This window comes from Lycorma delicatula, chromosome 1 (genome assembly GCF_047948215.1).
Source record: "Lycorma delicatula isolate Av1 chromosome 1, ASM4794821v1, whole genome shotgun sequence".
Classification (NCBI taxonomy): Eukaryota; Metazoa; Arthropoda; class Insecta; order Hemiptera; family Fulgoridae; genus Lycorma; species Lycorma delicatula.
The window spans coordinates 153,343,725-153,364,987 of record NC_134455.1 but is presented as its reverse complement, the minus strand read 5'-3'; the positions used below and the strand labels follow the sequence as shown (position 1 = coordinate 153,364,987).

The following is a 21,263-nucleotide window of genomic DNA, read 5'->3' as shown; positions in this document are numbered from 1 at the left end:
CAGAGGACATCGTTTGAGAATCTTTACGTAGAACCATTCACCATCAGCACAGGAGTTTTCATGTTATGTAACGATTGTGCTTCGTAAGGTGTCGCAACATCACTGAGCAATGTGTAAGAAGAAATAGTATAGAAAGTTTAATGCAGTTGTGAAGTGGTATATCTTGTAAATTGTGTAATGTTCTTGGTGTAGCGTATGTGTATAGTGTAAAGGGTTCTGCAGCTATGTGTGTAGTGGGAAGAAAGCTGCAGAGACTAGGCCCGTGGGCATGTCAATCCCCAAAGTCTTAAAGAATAACACTCCCTGTTGGAAAACAAAATTTATTTTTTTGTTTTTTTAAATGATAGTGAATGGCTGATTCTTATAGTATTTTTTATGCTGATTTCATATATGTTAATTGATTTTTTGTATCGTGCTCAGTTTTTTATAATTGAAATTTCTTAAAAAAAAAACATAGTGAACGTAATATGACAATACATTACATGCAATTTGTACTTGCCTGAAATCTATTTCTTTTGGATTTTCTGCTGTAATTTGCTGTAGGTAGATTCCTCTTTAGATTTCAACAGTTGTCAGCTAACATTTTTGGGTTCCATTTTCCCTGGTATTGTGTTTCCATTGTAGATATCTGCTGTTGAAAACGTTCAACATTACTGATTACGCCTCGAGATTGTTAGGGAAAAAATCTAAATGTGAATGTAAGAAATGGACTTTGAATGACATGTTACACCCAAGTTCTTTACAGTGTTAAAGGAGTTCACTCACAAGTTCTCTGTAGTTACTGGCCTTATGGTTACCAGGGAAGTTCTTTACCATATTTTGAAATGATTTACATGCAGCAACCTCCAAGTCATTCAAAAATTCTCAAACATCGGATCACTCATTAGTTTTCTTATTTGTGATCCAACAAATATACCTTCCTTTATTTTAGCATCACTTATATTAGGGAATTTGTTTTTTAGAAACTGAAACCCTGCACCATTTCAATCCATTGCTTTCAAAAGATTTTTGAATAAACCTGGGAAGATAAATTTTTTCTGGTTTTACTAATCCCTGACTAACAACATTCTTCTCTCCTGCAGTCTGTACCTCTTTCTTCGGCCACTGCTCTTTTATGTTATAGTTTTACCTATCCCTATTGTCCCACTCATACAAAAAGCAACTTAGTGTATTCAAGTAAAAGCGCTATTACTTTCAGATCTCCACAATTATGCCATAAATATTTCTCTTACTGAATCCTGCTCAATACAAGTTTCATATTTTCATAAGACTCCTTCATGTGAACAGTGTATACTAATGGTATTGATGGGTATTTATTTCCAATGCGAAGTAGAACAGCTTTCAAACTAAGCTTTGATGAGTCAATAAAAAAATTGCAATTCATCAGGATGGTGCTTATGTCTCAAAGCTTCCACTAAGAGTCCACATTATTAAAGTATACTAAGTTTTCATACTGAGAGAAAAAATGTTCAAATTTTGACTGTCTGTCATGGAAAGCACTTATATTAGTGTTTGGTTGTAGAAGATTCCATCCTTTCAGTCTTGATGCTAGTATTTCTGCTTGATTCTTTGATAATTTAGATCACAAACCAAATGATTTAATTCTGACTGATTAATTAAATGGGATTCAGTATATCTATTTTCTAAAAAGTTTGGATCTCTTTCTTCATTGCCTGATAAGTCAGCACAAGATTTGGTATATTCATCTAAGTTCCATGTTTCTGATGGTACTGGAATTGGAAGCTCTTGGCTCTGGCACTCGGGGCATGGCAGAGTGCAGCAAATATGAAGAGCCCAACATTTATCCTGATCACCTAATTTACATTCAAACTACAGTTCATACAACTTTTTTTATCAGTGGAGTTATATTTCTTTTCTGAGACTTCAACATTACCTCAACACAGATGTAGCAGAAATTGTTTGGATGATTAATGCAACTGCAAGGCATTGTTTAATACATTACAACTAATATTGTTTTTAAAAAAACACTTCATAAGTACACTAATTTAATAAACATACACATACTTTACTGAACAACATATATCCACAAATACAAAAGCCAACTACAAAACTGAATATTACACTCATGAGAACTTGCACTTAATTAAAATTAAAAAATACTTCTCTAGTCTGCATGACAATTTATAAGTAATAACGACAGAAATAACTAAAGAGTGGATGATATGTGTATTGTAAGATGAAAATAGGAAGAATGAGTCACATTCTTGTTCATTTTAATTAGTGTGTATATAATAAACATAATCACTAATCTCTAACAAATCAATGTGACAACAATCAAGGGACTGTAATAAATAAACAAAACTATTTAGTTGATAAATAATATAGCAAAATACGTTCATAAAATTTTATGCTTATGAAGTTCATGCATGATACTTCCTGAAAATGAAATGGTAGTTACAAAAAAACTAAGCCAGATAGAAGAATTCTGATTTCATATTTGAATTCAGCATGAAAAATACTATCAGAATCAGTTATTCGCCCTTATTTAACAAAATCATTGTTGATCAGTGTAATTTTAAGTTACCATTTATAAAATATTCCTTGCTCTCAAAATAGTCCAAAATGAATTTGTCGTAACCATTTCAGCTGTCATTTGTTTTTACCAGTTCTGGTTTTAGTTTAAAAAAATTGAACTAAAGAAAAGTCTGTCTTTAATTGAATTAAACTAAAGTCTGTCTATTTATAGTATTTCAAAAGATATTGATTTTCATTTACCCATACCATTTTTTAATGTTTTGTATCTATTTTTTAAAATAATTAATAACACTGATAGAAAAAAAAAATTTTTTTAATGTTTCTCTAAGTGTGATACCATTTCTTGAATTGATTTTTTCCATACATTACATTACAGATCTGCAAATACAATTTTTCTATCACCCTTACTTTTAAATAAATTACGCTTCAAAAAAAATTAAGGGAAAGTATAGTTTAAAATCTGTAAAATTTATAATTTTCCATGGCCATACCTGTATTAGAATGATTTCGCTGATGCTTTTCTTTTATAAATAGCCTCAGTCACATCCTGGGTTAATGTCCACCAGTAATCGGCAAGCATGTTAGTATTCCATTTCCCTTTATAGCGGCTTTCCATCACTGAAATGTCTTGGGGGAAACATTCACCGTGTTTGTCACGTCTCTGAGGTTGTCCAGGAAAAAATCCACATGTGAGTGGAGGAAATGTATTTTCAAAGACATATTACATCCCATAGCTCTGTGTGAAGTAAGAAGTTGATTAACAATATTGTGGTAATTGTCGGATTTTGTTTGCCAAAACATTTTTTGCAAACATCTTTAAATGAAGCCCTAGTTGTACTTTCTACATTATTTAACATTGAGTTAAATACATCATCTTTGACCAACTCTCTTATTTGAGGACCAACAAATATTCCTTCTTTAATTTTTGCTTCACTTACATTTGGAAATTTCTGCCTGATGTACAAAAATCCAGGACTATCCTTCTTCATTGCTTTTACAAAATTTTTCATTAGTCCTAGCTTGATATGGAGAGGGGCTAAAAATATTTTTTTGGGTTCAACTAAGGGCTCATGAATAATATTTTTTCCTTTTTTTATCTCTAGCTCAGCTGTCTCGTTCGCAATGCCTAATAAAATAACTGTAACTTTCAAATCACCACATATGTTCCAGCTATGTTTTTAATAATTTCGTTTTTCAAGAACTAAATTTTTCATCACATTGTATGTCTCTTTCAAATGAATATCATAATCAGTTAGTATTGAAGGATATTTGTTATCGTTGTGTAGTAGAACCACTTTTAAACTATACTTGGACGAATCTATGAAAAGGCGCCAGTCCTCAGGTTTATGAACTTGTCCTATGTGCAACATAAGCTCATCAGTATTTGTGCAATAAACCAAATTATTTTCATTAATAAAGTACTAAGAAAGTTCTTTTGTCAGCTTCGAAAGCCCAAAATTATTGTATTTTTTTGAAGTAAATTCCAACCTTGCAGTCTTGAAACTAACAGTTCAGCTTGATTTTTTGATAAATTAAAATTCCTAACCAAGTCATTTAATTCACCTTGTGATATAAGATGTGACTTATTGTAAGATAATTCAAAATCAAAATAATTGTTGTCTTCTTCATTAAGGCCTGATTCTTCATCACTGCTTTCGAAACATACAGTCACAGGTAGCTTAGGAACTGGAATAATTTCACTGTGAGGTAAAGGCCATAATGCAGATTGCAATGAAGGATATTTTACAGTAAGTTTAGATTTTTAAAAAATTCCAGACACACTTGTTAAACAAAAAGAATAATCAATTACATGATCCTTTGGTTCATGCCAAACCGTAGGTACACCAAATTGCAAAGCTTTCCGTACACCTTTCAGCCATCCTGTTAAATATACAGAAGAATTAGTGCATACTATATGAGGAGCCCATGTCTTATCCTGATCACCAACTGTACACTGAAAGTACAAATAATATGCTTTTATAATTAAAGGTGTAATGTATTTTCTGCTTGATTTTTCAGTAAACTCACCCATACATAACAAAAGGCATCCACATCATTTACACAATCTCAAGGCATTATGACACTGCACTTTTAACAAACTTAAGACAGCAATAAGACTGAACAAAATTAATTCATTCCTAAATCCATTGCTTAATACAAACAATATTGTTTATTTATAGTTTACAATTATGTTAACAAAGTTAAACAATAAAAAATGAGCTAACAAAATACAATGCTGGAGAGCTTAAAATGTAAACTATACACTGAAAAATGAAAAAATCCTTTAATTAAAATTTAAAAATTTTTCAAAAATTGTGGGTGATAGAAAGATTCTGAGTTCATTTTTGTTTTCAGCATCAAAAAACAGATTAAAATCATGTATCGCATGTTAGGAAACAAAAATTACGTTTAGCAGTGTAATTTTGTAATCTGATTTTTAGCTTTTTAGAAAATGTTTGATTCTTATTTAGCTCTCTGTTCAAAAAATTAATTGACATTAATAATAATTTCTCTTCTTTGACCAAGTCAAATTTTTTATTTTTTACAGACTTTTGGTGTAACTCTCATTGTTAAAAAAAATATGTAGCTAATCTATTCTGGGACAATAATTTACAGCCAAGTTGCTTAGATAACAACTAATATTAATAAAAAATAATAAGCCTAATAACTAGAGGACAACAGTACACAAACAGAAATAAAATAACCACTGTATAGTGTTTAGTCTCCAACCTTATCCAAGTTTTTCTCATTTGATGATGACAAATTAGACAGCTACTTTAAATTAGTTTCTTTACATGATATATTCTGTTCCAAACTTTGCAAGACCGATTCATCTACATTTATTGAGGTTCATTCTTCAGTTATGAAGTGCTCTTTATTTGCTAATTTACTACAGCCATTTTAAGTCGTACATTTTCCTTTTCACTTTTTTCAGAAGAAAAATAATTAGTTCATTTTTATGATAACTGTTTTTCCATAGTTTGGTACAGATAGTCTGTGTGTGGGTTTTTATAATTCGGTTTTATGTTAATTTTTAGCCTCCAACATATTGCATTTGATTTTATTTCAGTATAAGTTTTGAGTTATTTTTTGAAAAGTTTTTATTGTTTTAATCTAATTTTATCATAAAACTTATCACATTGTAACATATTTTAAATGCTATATTTTGTAATTGTTGTATTTATAAAATACTTATAGATACACTCACATATACACACACATATACAAACATATCTGCACAGAAAATTAATGTAATCATTAAGATCATTAACTTTATTTTGATTTTTTTTTAGGATCAGTTTTTATTATATAAATTGTTTATTAATAATATATTATTTTTCAAGAAGAAATTCCTTAAAAATCTTTAAAACTTATTTCTCTTTTCTTGATTGTTAATCTGTAGAGCCCTGGGTAAACTTCTGTGATCTTCCTTGAGGATAGATTGTCCTTTTTCATTATTCAACCCTTTTGTTTATTCTTGCTCCCTACTCTATTATTGGTTCTGTGGTTATAGTGTAATCTCTCATAGTTGGTCTATCAGTGGACTAACTCAAGAACTCTGTTTCTTGTCTGATGTCTGGATGCCTGTTTGTTGTGGTGCCTATTGAGTAAAGCTGGGATTCTTATTTCTTCCTCCCAGTAGCCAATAAATTTGATCTCTCAAAAATTAAAAAATTAAATGGTATTTATATTATAATATTATTTTTCAGTTATGTTTTTTTAATAGAATCATGTTCACTTATAAAACTGATATTTGTGATTCTCTCAGAATATCTATAAGATATCAAAACATCTTTAATATTAATATTTTATATATATAAACCTTAAATTATATTGTACATATACATAATGATTACTATTTATAGAATCTTTTTGACTACCTGATCACTATTTTATTTCTCTATGTTTATGCTTAATAGAAGCTAAGAAGATTAAAGTAGACTTAACTGCAATACCAACCTACTGGAAAGATGAAACATTTTCACCAGTACCAAACCTCACAAATCTTACAAGCCTAGGTAGTTGGAATTTGTGGCATAATAGCACTCTAAATCATTTTTTCTCAGTGACTGACTGTAAACTATAGGATTATCTGGTTACAAATAATATCAGCAAAGCCTGAGGAGTCGGTTTTAATGTTTATATAAGAGTATTTACTGCAATATATGAGGCGTGTTTTTAAAGTAAGGTCCATTTTGAATTTGCCACCTATATATGAATTTAAACAGGTGACACTTGTTTAACTTAGTTATTTAATCAATAGTCAGCTGTTAGGAGCTGTTTAGTCATTTTGTTTTTGGTAGTTTATATTCATCATTTATAATGAGTGCTACTATTCATAATAACACTGCCAAGTGTGAAGTACAAGGAGTAATCTGATTTTGATAGCAAAAATAATTCTCAGCTGAAATTCACAGACAAATCAAACAGTGAGGCAATTGGAAAAGTTTTTGCTGGAAAATCTTCATTCATCCACCCTATATCCCTGACTTAGCTCTCAGCAGTTATTTTCTTTTTCTTTCTCCTTAAACAGAATCACAAAGTTTTAACAATGACAAAAAATTTAAAAAATGGCGTTACTGTGTGGTTTAAGTCACTGTCAGCAGAATTTCTTAAAGAGAATGAAGAAGTTAGTGAAACACTATAAAAAATTTGTTGAAGTTGAAACTGTGTAGAAAATAAGTAGTAATATTTATGCATAAAAATTATAATATTTATAATAATATAATAATATTAATATAATATAATATAATATTTATATCATATTATAATATGCATAAATTATAATATTTATAAATTAATAGTAATATTTATGCGTAAGTAAAAAGTTAGTTTATATTTTTCAGTTTTTTTTAAATTAAAAACAGACCTTATTTTAAAAACATGTCTCATATTAAATAAAGTCACTACAAAGGATTCTGTTCTGATTATTCACCAGCAGCTAAATTTTACTGCCCTTAATCCTTGATGTAAGCCAGGGATTTTATGTAATTAGCTTGTGCAGTATATGAACTACCCACATTTTGCAGTAGATTATAGAACAAGATTAGATGGGGGTTAGTCAATACAGTTGCATGATGGAGTTAGTATGTGCTCTGGCTCAAGTGTATAGGTTAACAATAGTTGAGTCAGAGGAAGCACATGCTAAGCTGGTTATGTGAATAAACATAGTTTAATGAGTCTATAGTTTTTAAAAGGAAATGAAATCAATCCTCCAGCACATAGTACAGATTTATATCATAAGTGATTACTGATGATGCTAATTGCTTACTCAAGCTTTGTTTGAATTGGATGTATTTAATTGATATTAGTCCAGATTTAATGTATTATTTTATGAATAACTCATCTTAATTCATAGATATTTATTTTTATACTATATTTTTTAAAAAGTATGATTTGCACTGTAATTAACTATAAAATAAATGTGGTGTAATTTTATTTTCAGCATTACAACTAGTATACTGAATGCTATTTATAGTCATCGGGACTACTGGAAATGTTTTCAATTACAAGAATCTTTTAGCCTGGAGGAGCTAGAAGAAAGTGATGATGAGATTTTCAACAGACCTGTTCGACATGTACCTGAAATAATCTTCAATTTTAATGACTTGAAACCTACTACATACCCTACTCGTGATTGTTACCCAATTCGTAGTGAACAACTTATTGAGCTTTTCAACTACTCTTTAAATAAACTAATTTCTGGTATGACTTAATATTTCTATTTTGTTGGAACATTTTTTCTGGAATGTACTTTTTTAATATTTAAGTAATCTATAAAGCTCAAATAATGTTTTGGAAAACAATGATACTTTATTGTAAGTTACGTATTCTATGTTTATTAAGTTTACATCTTTGAATAAGGGCTATTAAAAGTACACTTTTATAAACTTTCGGTTGAGATACTGTTAGAAAATTACTGATATATTATTACTGGTGGTAATTACTGATAAACTTCATTATTAGTAGTTGTGGAACTTAACAGTAGTTTAACAACGTAGTAGTACAACTTGTACTAGTTCAATTTCTAATAACAACTTATTAATTTGGCATCATCTTTGAAAAGTTGAAATTTTAGATAAGTGATCAAAAGTATTTTTTACTTTTTGGTATGTTTGTGTGAAGTCAGTTTTATTATTTTTTAAAAAATTTTACATTATTTAATTTTTTTTTTACTTTATTTTCTATTAATATATGGGAAAGAATACTTACTAAAAAGCCATTATTTTATGCAGGTTAAATAGAATTGTGTAAAATAAGAATAAGAAGTGATCTAATAAAATAAAGAATTGATAAGTAAAATAAGAATTGCAAAAGAAAGAAGCATGAGTATTAATAAAAAAAAGAAATAAGAAATGACAAAAAATGATATTAATTTATTATTGAGTATGAGCCACAGTGGTGTAGAATGAAAAGATAGTAGTTGTTTTTATCAAATATGTTTTTTTACTAACTTTCTTATATTTTAATTCTTTAACATGTGATTGTGTTTAATATTACTACAGTGAAGGACAAAAAATTAAAGAATATCTTCAATTCAAGTGTATAGCATGTAATTTTTATCTTAAAATGTTTCTGCTGTTGCTGTCTGGAAGAAATTTAAACAACGCTGTCAGAATCTTTTATTAACAAAAAAATAGATTATCCAAATCTGTGCATTTGGTTTTAGATTAAACATATAAAAAAGTACACACTGGTTAAGTTGAGAATATTCTTCTCTTTTTGAAGTTTGTTGCCAACCTAGAATGATGTGTATGTCATCAAAATGAATTTAAATTTTAGACTTGTCAACATGAGTTTCCAATTACAATTCATCCCTTTGTTTTAAATGATGTAAATGATATTTAAATTAATGCAGTATGTTTTTTAATGATGTAAGAAATATCTAATACAGAAACAAATGAATGTTAACTACCTTTGATACAAAAGCTGATAAAAAGTATTATAATGCATAAAATAAATCTAATAGTGTATAAAATTATCATATTTCCAAGTTATGAGTGTTGGATGATGGAAATTGAACTAAAATGACCATTTTATGATTGCATGTATTAATCCAATTTTGTGACTGCCTGTTGAAGAGACATTTCATGATTATATCTGTAATTTAAGGTTTAGTTCTATTTCTGATTGTATGTTTTCCTTTTTATTCCATAAGATTGTAATGATTCTGATTCAAAATAATTTCATTTCTACTCAGTTTTTTTCATTAACTCTTTCCAATTATGTTCAGAATCGTTCTAACAGATATTCTTTATTTTCTAATCTTGACATACTCTGATGTAAAATCAGATTTCAGCTTAAAACATTTTAGTCATTTATATTATTTGCTTTGGTTTTTGGGGTAAAATTTATCTTAATTACTTTTAAATGTATTTTTTTGTGGACTAAAGCATATTTGAAAATAGAATGTTAGTTTATTCTTTTTTTATGTTGATGTTTAATGAATTTTATCATATTTGCTTGGAATGGATCATGTTATGCTTGATCTATTATTTTTTGTTATTTTGTGTTTTTACCTTTAAGCAGAAGGAAAATTATTTATTTTCATGAATTTTTAAATTATCATTAATTTGTATACAAAAGTAATCATATGATCAGCACCCTTAGGTGTAATGACTGAACAACTAGTCAAAACCTTTTATCATTATTTTTAACATGTGCTATTAAGAGTGTTACTCCTACTGTAGAAATTAAATGAGAAATGTAAATAGATTATATAAAAAATATTTTTTTTTGAAAATTCAAATAATTCATTAACATATTGATCATTGTATTAATATGATTTAATATTAAATTAAACATAAACCACCAAAACACAGTAAACAGCTAAGTTAAACTTACCATATTAATTCCAAGAATCAATTTTCATGGGGTTCGCAAATCTTCAGTTGTTATTAAATTCTATAATTACATTAAAATATATTTATTTTTAATTTGTCACATTCTTGAAATTTGTTTTCTTTTTTAAATTTAAAAAAAATTAATGAAACTAATACACAGATTCTGGCTGACCAGTAACTGGACATAACAGTATGTTTTAACATTGCAGTTTGTCTTTTTATGATAACTATGTAACTATTATTTTTATAAATTATGTTTCAGAAACTAAGTTGCTGAATCCATTGCATAAAGTGTGTCTAGTCTATGATCCTCTAATGATGACTCACAGAAATGAATATGATGAGTATGGTTTTAGCTGAATGATATATTCTATTGCTTTAAACACTATTTTAATAATTTTACAATCATTTTAGTACAGATTTTGATGTTACTGTAGTTTATTAAATCCTTAGTAAAATTTTTTCTGTGCTATAGCTTAGGTAATTTAAAGTTCTATATAAATATTTGGTTTTTAATGTGATTGAATATTCTACAAAATAGTTTTTGGAGATTTTAATCTCTAAAAAATAAAAAAATTGTTTTCTGACAAATCAAATATTTTCTGCAGGTGTTTTCTAGACTTTTGCCAAAAGCCCTGCTAAGGTGTATTCAGAGGGAATAGTTAACAGTTGGGAGATTAATGGAAATTGACAAATTTTTAGACAAAATTTATTTTTGATTTATTAGTTCCTAATTTCCTTTCATTGTCATCCTCGGTACTCTAGTATCTGTAATAACCGAACAGATACTAGAGAACTGGAATACTAAGAACTGGAATTTCATGTAGAAAATTGTTTTGAAGAGATGAATATCATAATATTTTACTAATTTTTCCATTTAATCAGTAGTTTTAAGTATAATTAAAAATTACTCAAAGCTAATAATTTTTTTTAACTGAGATGTTCATATAGATAATTTAAGAGGGTTAGTATACTTTGTACACTTAAAGCTGATTTAAAGCAATCCTTTAGAAGTCTTTTTATATTTATTCTACAAGCATTACTAGAGTAGTTTTGTAATATACTGTATTTACTTGTGTAAAACATGCACTTTTTTTCTTAAAAAAATTCCTTGACTTTGTAGGTGCATTTGCATTTAATATACAGATTTCCAAATAAGGGTTCAGTATCTGTATTTATCGTTATACTATGTATTGTTGTTTAATATACTAATATATGGTAATAACAAACAAATTATAGCATGTATTCTAATTACTTTTGATTTCAGATCAGTAACTTAATGTTGAGTCACACCATTATGTAGGCTTCCTGTGATACATCCATTATGTATCAAAACTACCAGTTCATAAATAAACTTATGTCATAAGCATTTTTTTTTATCTCTGCATTTCTGGTTATAGTAATAATTATTGTTATTCATCATCCTGTATTTTTGTATATGACAAGTCATCTCAGCTACACACATAACAGTATTCATTTTTTTTTTAGTTGTATGAAGATAAATTGTATGTTAATTATATACTTATACTAAGTTCTTCCATTTTCTACTTTAAGTGAGCTACTAAATATGGGTTCTGTAAATTTTTTGTCTTCATTTATGGTTGGCAAAAAATTAAAAAGTTATTCGCTTAGCTGAGGAAATTTGTAATTGTGCAGCAGGTGTAAATATGGTAGCAGCAGGTAAATATGTTATTCTGGAATTGTATATAAGAAATTGAAAAAATAAAATAAACAAGCTTACGGATACTAGTAAAAGTAGAAGAGGATTTGTGATGGAATTTAGAAGTTTCCTCAAGTAGAAGAACACCAGGTGCTACACACATTTTACTCACTCTAAAACTAGCGCGTTACCCATCCTTTTTCTTGGCACCTAACAAATAACATCAACAGGTAATTTTTCAACCTTTGGAAAGATTTTTCTTTTAAATACAATAAATGGTGGAAGTTTTTTTGCCATCTACAAGTATTGTCAACATGACTGTATATCACTGTTTTTAATAAGGAGGCATGCTAACAGTTTTATCACCAACACCATTGAATCTGCTGGCACGTCAAAGTAAATTGGTGTTTGATCAGCATTTCTTGTCTGCCAGATTAAAAGGTTATTTTCTTGTTATAACTGAATTAAATGTCTCTGGAAGGCTAATAATTTTTCCTCAAAGACATCCAGCAAACATTGACAAATAGATGTAACTTTCCTTATGGATAATTCATATATATTCATAAAACAATTTAAATATCCTCAATTTACATTAAAATTCAGTATTCGAATTCCCTTGTGATTTGTACAGGTTTTAATCATTATATTCCTACTAGAATGACATCTATTCTAAAGTCACTTATTGTCTGTATTAATCTGTCTTTCAAAGCTCATTTGAAACTTTTTTATTCAAAGTGGATGGCGACTACAGTACATGAAACAACTCATAGGAAGATTGTAAAGCTGAATTTGATATTAATGTGTGATTAAATCTTGGCTGCATGGGATAATACAAATGATTTGTAGCATCATACATCAAATGATTTGGTTTTGAGGAGGTTCAAGAAATGCTACATTTCTAACAGCCTGGGTGGAAGATGGCTGTAGGGACGACGAAGACAATCATGCCTCTTCTGAAGATAGAGATTCAAACAGCAGTGAAGATTAAAAAACAGATTAGAATCTTTTTTCAGATTTACCATGTTAGTGTTTTAACTTGTTTGTTTTTTAAAATGATCATATGATGTTACTACAATACACTCCTTGTTCTTTTTTTGTTTCAGACATGCTTGCTAGCCTTCACGTATTTCTATATTTTTATAGTGTTTGTCAGTGTACTGTAATTCCTGTATATAGTTTAGTGTCTGATTTTAAAATACATATTTTAGTATTTAATTATTATTGTACAAAAGATAAATAGAATCAATTGAAAATTTTAGGTGTTAACTATTTTCCCAAAAATTTCACAATTATTTTTCAGGTGCATGTGTTACGTGAATAAATACGGTAAAAATCTCAATAATGTTTTAAGGAAACCTGATTTGCTCAGATCAAATATACTTTGTTATTGATTAAATCCTTTTATAACAATTATAGTAAATAACAATTTCTGAACTTTTATATATGTTATTATATAGAAGAAGAGCTTTTATTATGCTTATTAGCCTTTGATCTTGAACTATCACTTTTTTAAACTTTGTAGTCATAAACAAAATTAGTTTTTTTACATTTTAGTATGTATTAAAGTGGTATTATGCACTACATTAACTATAAGTGTACTGTTTAAGTTGTACTGTATAAGCAGTTTTTTAAGTTGTGTATGCTTTATCATTTTCTTTTATTTAATTACAGTTCTCATCCTGAAAAACCTGAAAGGATATCAGCTATTTATGAAATTCATAAAGAATATAATCTACTTGATAGACTTCATATTCTTCAGGTAATAAGTTTTGTCTTTGGCATGTTGATTGTAATTTTAGTTTTTATTTTATAACTACACATTTTATAAAAAAATGAAGATTTTATTGTACGAGTTGTTTATATTTTTATTTTTAACTGTATAGTGAAAGTAGTTATTTGTTGGAAGGCTGCAAGAGGTTTTTAAAAAAAGGAATTTCATATGTTAAGAATAATAATTAATTTTTGCATGTTTCCTCTTGATCTACATTTTAAATGTCTAGTTTAATGAATAAAGGACTGTAGTATCAAATTAGAAGTTCTCTAGAAAAGATTTCTCATTAGATTGATCAAGATGTTTTAAAAAATATTTAAGTTTACTTAACCTCTTATGTAGTACTTGAAAAACCAGTATGAGTTTAATACTGTTATATGATTTTGACATTGGTCATAATTACCCCTTAAAATGATACTTTATAGTGTATCTTTTAGGTTTACATATTTAAAAAAATAATCATCATATCAAGCTTACCAAGAAAACCCCTGAAAATAATTTACCTACTTAAAAAAATAATCATCTTGTCAAGCTTAACAAGGAAAGTAAGTAGTGAGTGGTTTCCCCATTGCTTTCTTTATTGAATCAGATATAGTTGCTTATCAGCATCTGAAGTCCACTAAAATTCAGATGCAAGATATTTGGCCCATTGAGTGAGAGTTTCATTCAATTCACCACAGGATTGACTATGTAGAGGGTATTGTTAGCTCATAGAAAGTGGCTCTGCCTTGTGCCTTTCAACCTCAGGTGCTTTACTTGTCTATAGCCTTAAGAAAGGCTGTTGACAAAAATTGTTAACGAACAGATCTATGTACCCCTTTCTGTGGTAAAACAATGCATTATATACTGTTACCACATATATGCCTAATTTAATATCGGCGGGTGAACACTGTAGCAACGATGTGAGCTAATGCACAGTCGGACGCACTGATACAAGCATCACTACCGTCGCGAAGATGACTGTGCAGTTCTCCCACCATAGCGGTGCTGCAGCCCCACCACTTTCAGGCTCCAGTAAAAGAGCATGCAAAACGAGAGTGAATTCAAATCATTGTCAACCACCACTTGGAGAAGACAGAAGAAGTTCCCTGGTCAGCTCAACGTGGGACTTCCTGGCAGATGTCAACATCCCCGCCAGAGCAGCAGGCCCGGCCGGCTCGCTGAGGAAGCTGCTGGACATGAACGTTATCTTCCTGCGCCAGCTCCAGCTCGCTTGGCTTCAATCGCCCTGGCCGCAGCAGACTCAGCAGCAGGAGCTGGCCCAGCGTGGAATCGTTCAGGGAGGACCACCTTGGCTGTGCTGGCGAAGGACGACTGACGCCAATCCAATACTGTGGGGCTCTGGGGGCCACCACTGCCACGCTGTAGTGGGGACCCAACTGCTGCTGAGAGAAAGCCCGGTCTGATTTCAATGGACGAGCTGCAACTCCCTGACTTCACTGGAGACCAGCTTCCAGACCCAACAGCTCTTCTCAGAGCCAACGCAAAAAACAGCTCTTCGCAGGGCCACCACAAGGTTATAAATTATGTGCTGTCAAAGTCATTCAGTGACAATACACTGCTTCAGCTATATAAGGGAATATACAATTACATGTGTATCTTGATAAAGAAGATGAGATGAATGAAATGTTAGTTTAGATAATGCTAGATCCTTGATACGAATGAAATCAAGATTCAGAAGTCAGTATACTGACCACTTTATCAAATGATGCAAACAGGATTATGAAGATAAAATTTATAATTAAATTTTTGAAAAAACATATCCAGCTAGAATTTTATATTCTAATTGCAATGAAGCAAACAACTGCTGTAAGGTAGTAAAAAGACTCTTTAAAAGGTCTAAAAGTGGTTAAAGAAAAACATTTTTTAAGATGCACGTTATTATTATTGAACCGGTGGCTAAGACTATAATAATTCAGGTTTCAGTTATGAGGGGAGAGCTTTCACTTCTATGCAATGATCATTATTTTGAGTTGGTTTCAAATAATCTTTGAGTTGTGTGATCTTTGCCTGTGTGTCACTAGACATTCTTGGACAGATTCTTTGCTTCTGAGTGTACTATGCTGAGTACTGCAAGTTTTCAGTTCCACTCTTAAAAGTATCACACTCAGAAGAATAAATTTTGTTATAGATTTACTAGAGGGCAGTAATATTACTTTTGGATTTTTTACAATGGAGAAATTAGAAGATTTTGGTCTATACGCAGTTTTATATAACATTTGATCATAATTTTAAATAGATTAACTTTTAATGAGATATTAGATCAAGTATTGAGTTACTAAATCAGGTTATTTTTCTGTAATAATATTAAATTGCATATATTAAGTATAATAAATTAGTAATTAAATTCTTTGAGAAAAGCTGGAACTTAAGAATGAACTAAAATAAAAATTAATAAACATGGAAAAATAATTTATAGTGATTAATGTGATTCTGTTTATGAAATAATATAATAGTGACAAGTTTGGGTAGTGTAGATTATAAGTACACATTTTATATTTTCACTATAAATGATTTAACTAATGAAAATTTTGATTATGAATTCCTGTATCTCAAGAAAAATATTATCGTGTTCACATAAAACATTTTATAGGGTGTTATTAGAAAATATTTACATTATTTTTTATAATTATGAATGTTTTAGATTTCAATTATAAATGACCTAAAAATTGTATTAAAGGTTTAATTTACTAAGCATTTAGCAAAACGTTTACTGAAAATAGCTGCAAACATCTTGGAAACATGACGTTACTGTCTTATTGACAAACAAGTTAATTTTATTCTTGACGACCGACTATTATGAACATAACAGTTTAATTTAAAAACTATTATTGATTTGAATTTAAATTAACACCTTTTAGAAAATCCCTGAAGATGGAATAACAACTTTGAAAGTACTAGGATTTACACTTTTTAAATTGTTGGTAAGTGGAAATTTAATTTATAAATCATATTAAAGGTAACTGTTAATATTGTTTGCAGTGGTGGCAGGGGGCATGACCATGATTTGTTTTGCCGACACTGGACAGAGTATGTATTGGGAGTGCTCATCCCTCCTCTTGGTTGTGGAGCTGGGTTAAGGGTGGGCTGCTGTGAGCTTAGTTTGGCTGAAGTCTTGTACCATTCAGTGTGAGTCAGTCACTTTGGTCCTTCGCAGGGATTGATCCATGGGTAGGGGTATCAGAACTATTTTTTATGGTCCCTCACTTTACTTCTTGTTTGCTAATGACCTGCCTCAAAATTTTTTATTGATATGACTGGTAAGTTGTAAAATACCAGACGAAAAAAAACATGCTAGGAAAAAAGGAAAAAGAGACTAATTGCCGGGAGTATTTTACACAACCTTTGTTTTTCCTATTTGTTTCACATTTAAATGTGAATTCCCTGAAGAGTATTAGTAAAAAAAATCTGAAAAAATTATAGAATATGTTCTTTTGATTTAACTTAGAAATTAAAAAGAAATTATCTCAATCCATCTACTATTAATCCTCTTAAATAATTTTTTCCAAATCAAGTATGAAAAAATCTAACTTTTTGTCTGACTACTATTAGGCGTGGGTTTCACAATTTCACTACCAGTTGGCGCTAGTGGACATGAGCTTCACAATTTCGTTCCCAGTTTGTCCTATGTCCTTATGTTCGTCCATATGCATTTATGTCTTATGCTCATGCATGTTATATTGTATGCTCAGTATAGTAAGTAAAAATTAAATAACGTAATACAAATAAAAATAACACACCTTTTCAATTATTTGTGGTAATTTATAAGAAAATATTCGATTAGAAGTATAACAATGAATTTATTTATAAACTATTTTTTATCATAAAAAAATATAAAAAAAACCTTGTGAAACAAAACAATAATATGATTTTTCATGTTTTTTATAACAACTTTACCATGTTTACATCATTGTTCATTATGACAATAAGTTTTTGCAGTTTTCAACAATTTTTACTTGATTTTTTCAGAAGCAAGAATTTGTGGCCATCTAGCCACAAAGTTCTGAGCGGTTGTTATTGCTAACCATACATGCCATTTGTTCAACAGGTTTGGCCATATTTTGGTGGAAAGCAACAAATAACTTTACCAAGCAGCCCATACTGAATCTCTGAGAACATCTAAGCAGAAACAATAGTATCTAAAATGGAAGAAAAGTTATATACTGTAATGAGGACCATTTTTCATTCAGGTACATCTTTTGAAAAAGGGCATTCATTATACAGGCAAGATAAAACAAGATTAGAATTGGGTTCCTATAAGCGATGAAAAAGTTAAACATGACAATTGGCCAAGAAATCCAGGCGACGCTTAACCCTTTAAAGCAAAGAGAAGAGGATTAAAACCTGAAACTAATCGAAATTGACAAAAATTTGAAAAATTTAATAGGATGTAGTGAAGAATTCTGTTTCAATATAACCAAATTACCTTTAATATGATTGTTAATCATTTACACTTTTTGTCTAAAACGTTCATTATTATAAATGATGTAAATACTTTCTAATAACACTCTATAGAAAGTTATGTGTGAACATGATAATATTTTTCAAGATTATAGGAATTCATCAAAATTTTCGTTAGTTAAATCATTTATAGTACAAATAAAACACTGGTACTTATAATTTACACTACCTGAACTTGTCGCTATTTTATTATATTATTTCATAAACAGAATCACATCAATTACTGGAAATTATTTTTCTATGTTTATTAATTTTTATTTTAGTTCATTCTTAAATCCATATTTTCTCAAAAAGTTAAATTACAATTTATTGTACTTAATTTACCCTATTATTACTGTTAGAGTAAATTTACCTGATTTAGTAACTCAATACTTGATCTAATACCTAATTTAAGACAATCCATTAAAAATTATGATCGATTGTTATATTTAACTGAGTTGAGACCAACCAAAATCCTGTAATTTCTACATTGTAAAAAGCCCAAAAGTAATATTACTGCGCTCTAATAAATCTAAGATAAAATTTACTCTTCTGAGTGTAGTACGTTTTTTTTAAGAGCAGGACTGAAAATTTGGTGTACTCAGCATAGTACACTTATCAGCAAAGAATCTGTTCAAGGGTTTTTCTACATATTTAGGTTATTTTGCCTATAAAATTCTTTTTCTGCCTTTCTCTCTCTCTTGTGTTTTTTTTTACATATTGTGTCTGTGAGAGAAAGAAAGAGAGAGTTATGAAATATGTAATGGTTTAGCTAGCAAAACAAGCATAGAAAAACCAAGATATTAGATCTAAGTAGCTTGTGGCATATGATCCCATCAGATTACAGTTTAAGTTAACATAATCATCTACATAATTTTGACTGGTAATTTGGTTGCAAATGAATCTCCCACACGACCATTTTGACGCATGATCATTATACCTGATTGTGGGTTTAATATGTTAATCTAGTGGGATTATTTAAAATAAATCTGTAAGAGTGGGTGTTTTAGATTTCTACATGATATAAAAATAATTTGGTCTAAATTATATGTCACACTGTAACATGTTATGAATTTTTTTATGGTACTTTGAATTATTATCAGAGACAGTAAATATGAATTTTGTATTTTATTTTGTTTTGTATCTGTTGTAGAGTAAGGCAGCTACTGAGGATGAACTTTTACTGGTTCATTCAAGTGATCACATAGAAAAGATGAAGGTGATTGAATTTTTGCCAGAATCTAGTAACAGTAATGAAAAATCATGGTCTACTGCCACAAAACAGAAATCTTACCATTCAGTTTACCTTCATCGGCAATCATTTAGCTGTGCACTACTTGCAGCTGGTTCTTTATTAAAGGTTTGTTGAACAATCATTCCTTAAAAGTTTTTCTGTGGATATTTTTAGAATGTTAATTAAATAAAAGGGTCTATATTTAAGAAAAAATGTAATGTTCGTAGTTGCCATCCAGGCTAAAATTAATTTGAAGATGAACTTACTTCACTTTCAAATATCGTGTTTTTAGTCTTATTAAACTATAGTTGTATGCAAGTATGAAAAATTGTTTAAAAAATGTTTAAGAATATATTTTTCAATAATGTCCATTATTCTGTCAGTTGTTTAAAATTTGTATCCCTTACCAGATTTAGTTTCGAAATGAATTTGTTATCTTATAATATCTTACAATCTTGATATACAAGGCATGGTTCAAAAGTAAGAACCATTCAGTAACAAAATGAGAACAGTTGAAAAAATGAAAAATTTATTAATGGTTTCAAATACATAATATATTTACTTCATTATTCTACATAATCACCATTTCATTCTAAACACTTTTGATATCGTGAAACAAGCTACTTCAAATCCACTTCATAAAATTCCACTGCCTGGGATTAGCCACTTTTGCACTGAGATTTTTTCAACTTTTCACTTTCTTTGAATCATTGAGAAGCAAGCCAGTTTTCCCTTCACTGTTAAAGCATTGCCCCCTTGTTGTTTTCCCTCTGTTTCCGTTGTGGTTAAAGCGGTCAAGAAAAGCATGTGTAGAAGTCATTCTCTGAACTTTGTGAGCACTTGTCAACATTTTCACCACCCATCATGCATACAGTTTACGATAGCCTAGTGTGTCAGCCATGATTCTCAACAATGTTGCCTTTGAAACTTCTAGAAATTACAGAGAAAGATTGTAATTGTAAAGTGATGATTTTCTTTCACGTTTGCATTCACATGTTCAATGAGATCATCAGTCTGGATACTAGACTTGCTACTTCTCTGTTTGTTATGAACATTTGAATGGCCAAACTTAAATTCACAACATCATTGCCTCAGTTTTCCTTCACTTTTTGCAGTAGGCCATATGTTTCTGAAAAGCAATGTGATTTTCAGCAGCATTATGTTCTTTTGTGTTTAGAAATCTAATCTCTAATCAAACTTTAGAACTGGCAGAATTAGTTATTATCACACTCATTTCAATACACTGCTTGCAAAAGCAACAACATTGATCTGATGGCAATGTGGCAGTTGCATGCCAAACAGACCAAGCTACTGTGCATGCATGAACAAATCAGTGTTGCCAATCGTTATTTATAATTAATCAGCCCTAACTTTTGAACTACACCTTGTACTTGTTGCCAATTTAATAGTTTTATCCCATTCACAATCAGAGTCTGGTGGGCTATTAATTTATCTTTCTTTAGATATTTATGTACATAATATTTACCTGACTGTTCTAATTTTGTGCTATTGTTTATTTCTAATTTCTTTTTCAGTACAGTACCGACGTATTACTATGGTTGTTATTTTTAATCACTTTTAAAACATTCTCCTATACTGCAAAAGCCATAGACAAAATAAATCATTAATGAAGAATAAAATTAAATATGTATGTAACATTAAAAATTGTTACCAGCTAATTAAGAAAATTAAAAATTAAAATGTGAATAAAAAAGATAAATTAATTCCACATAGTGTAATATGTATATAATTATGAGGTCTGATGAAAAGTATTCAAATTGTTGGCATAAACCCAAAATTGAGCTAAGCAGTTGCAAA

The 21,263-nt window shown here is 29.5% G+C and overlaps 1 protein-coding gene across 3 annotated transcripts in view; it reads left to right on the top strand.

The window, feature by feature from the left end:
* The window catches only part of HDAC6 (histone deacetylase 6), a 173,811-nt gene that overhangs the window by 111,565 nt on the left and 40,983 nt on the right, over positions 1-21,263 (top strand). For all 3 annotated transcript variants that reach the window (XM_075365359.1, XM_075365351.1, XM_075365368.1), the window contains exons 12-15: positions 7,943-8,202; positions 10,603-10,684; positions 13,672-13,759; positions 19,365-19,571. In XM_075365359.1, coding sequence (XP_075221474.1) covers positions 7,943-8,202; positions 10,603-10,684; positions 13,672-13,759; positions 19,365-19,571 — 637 coding nt within the window. The remainder of the gene's footprint in view (positions 1-7,942; positions 8,203-10,602; positions 10,685-13,671; positions 13,760-19,364; positions 19,572-21,263) is intronic.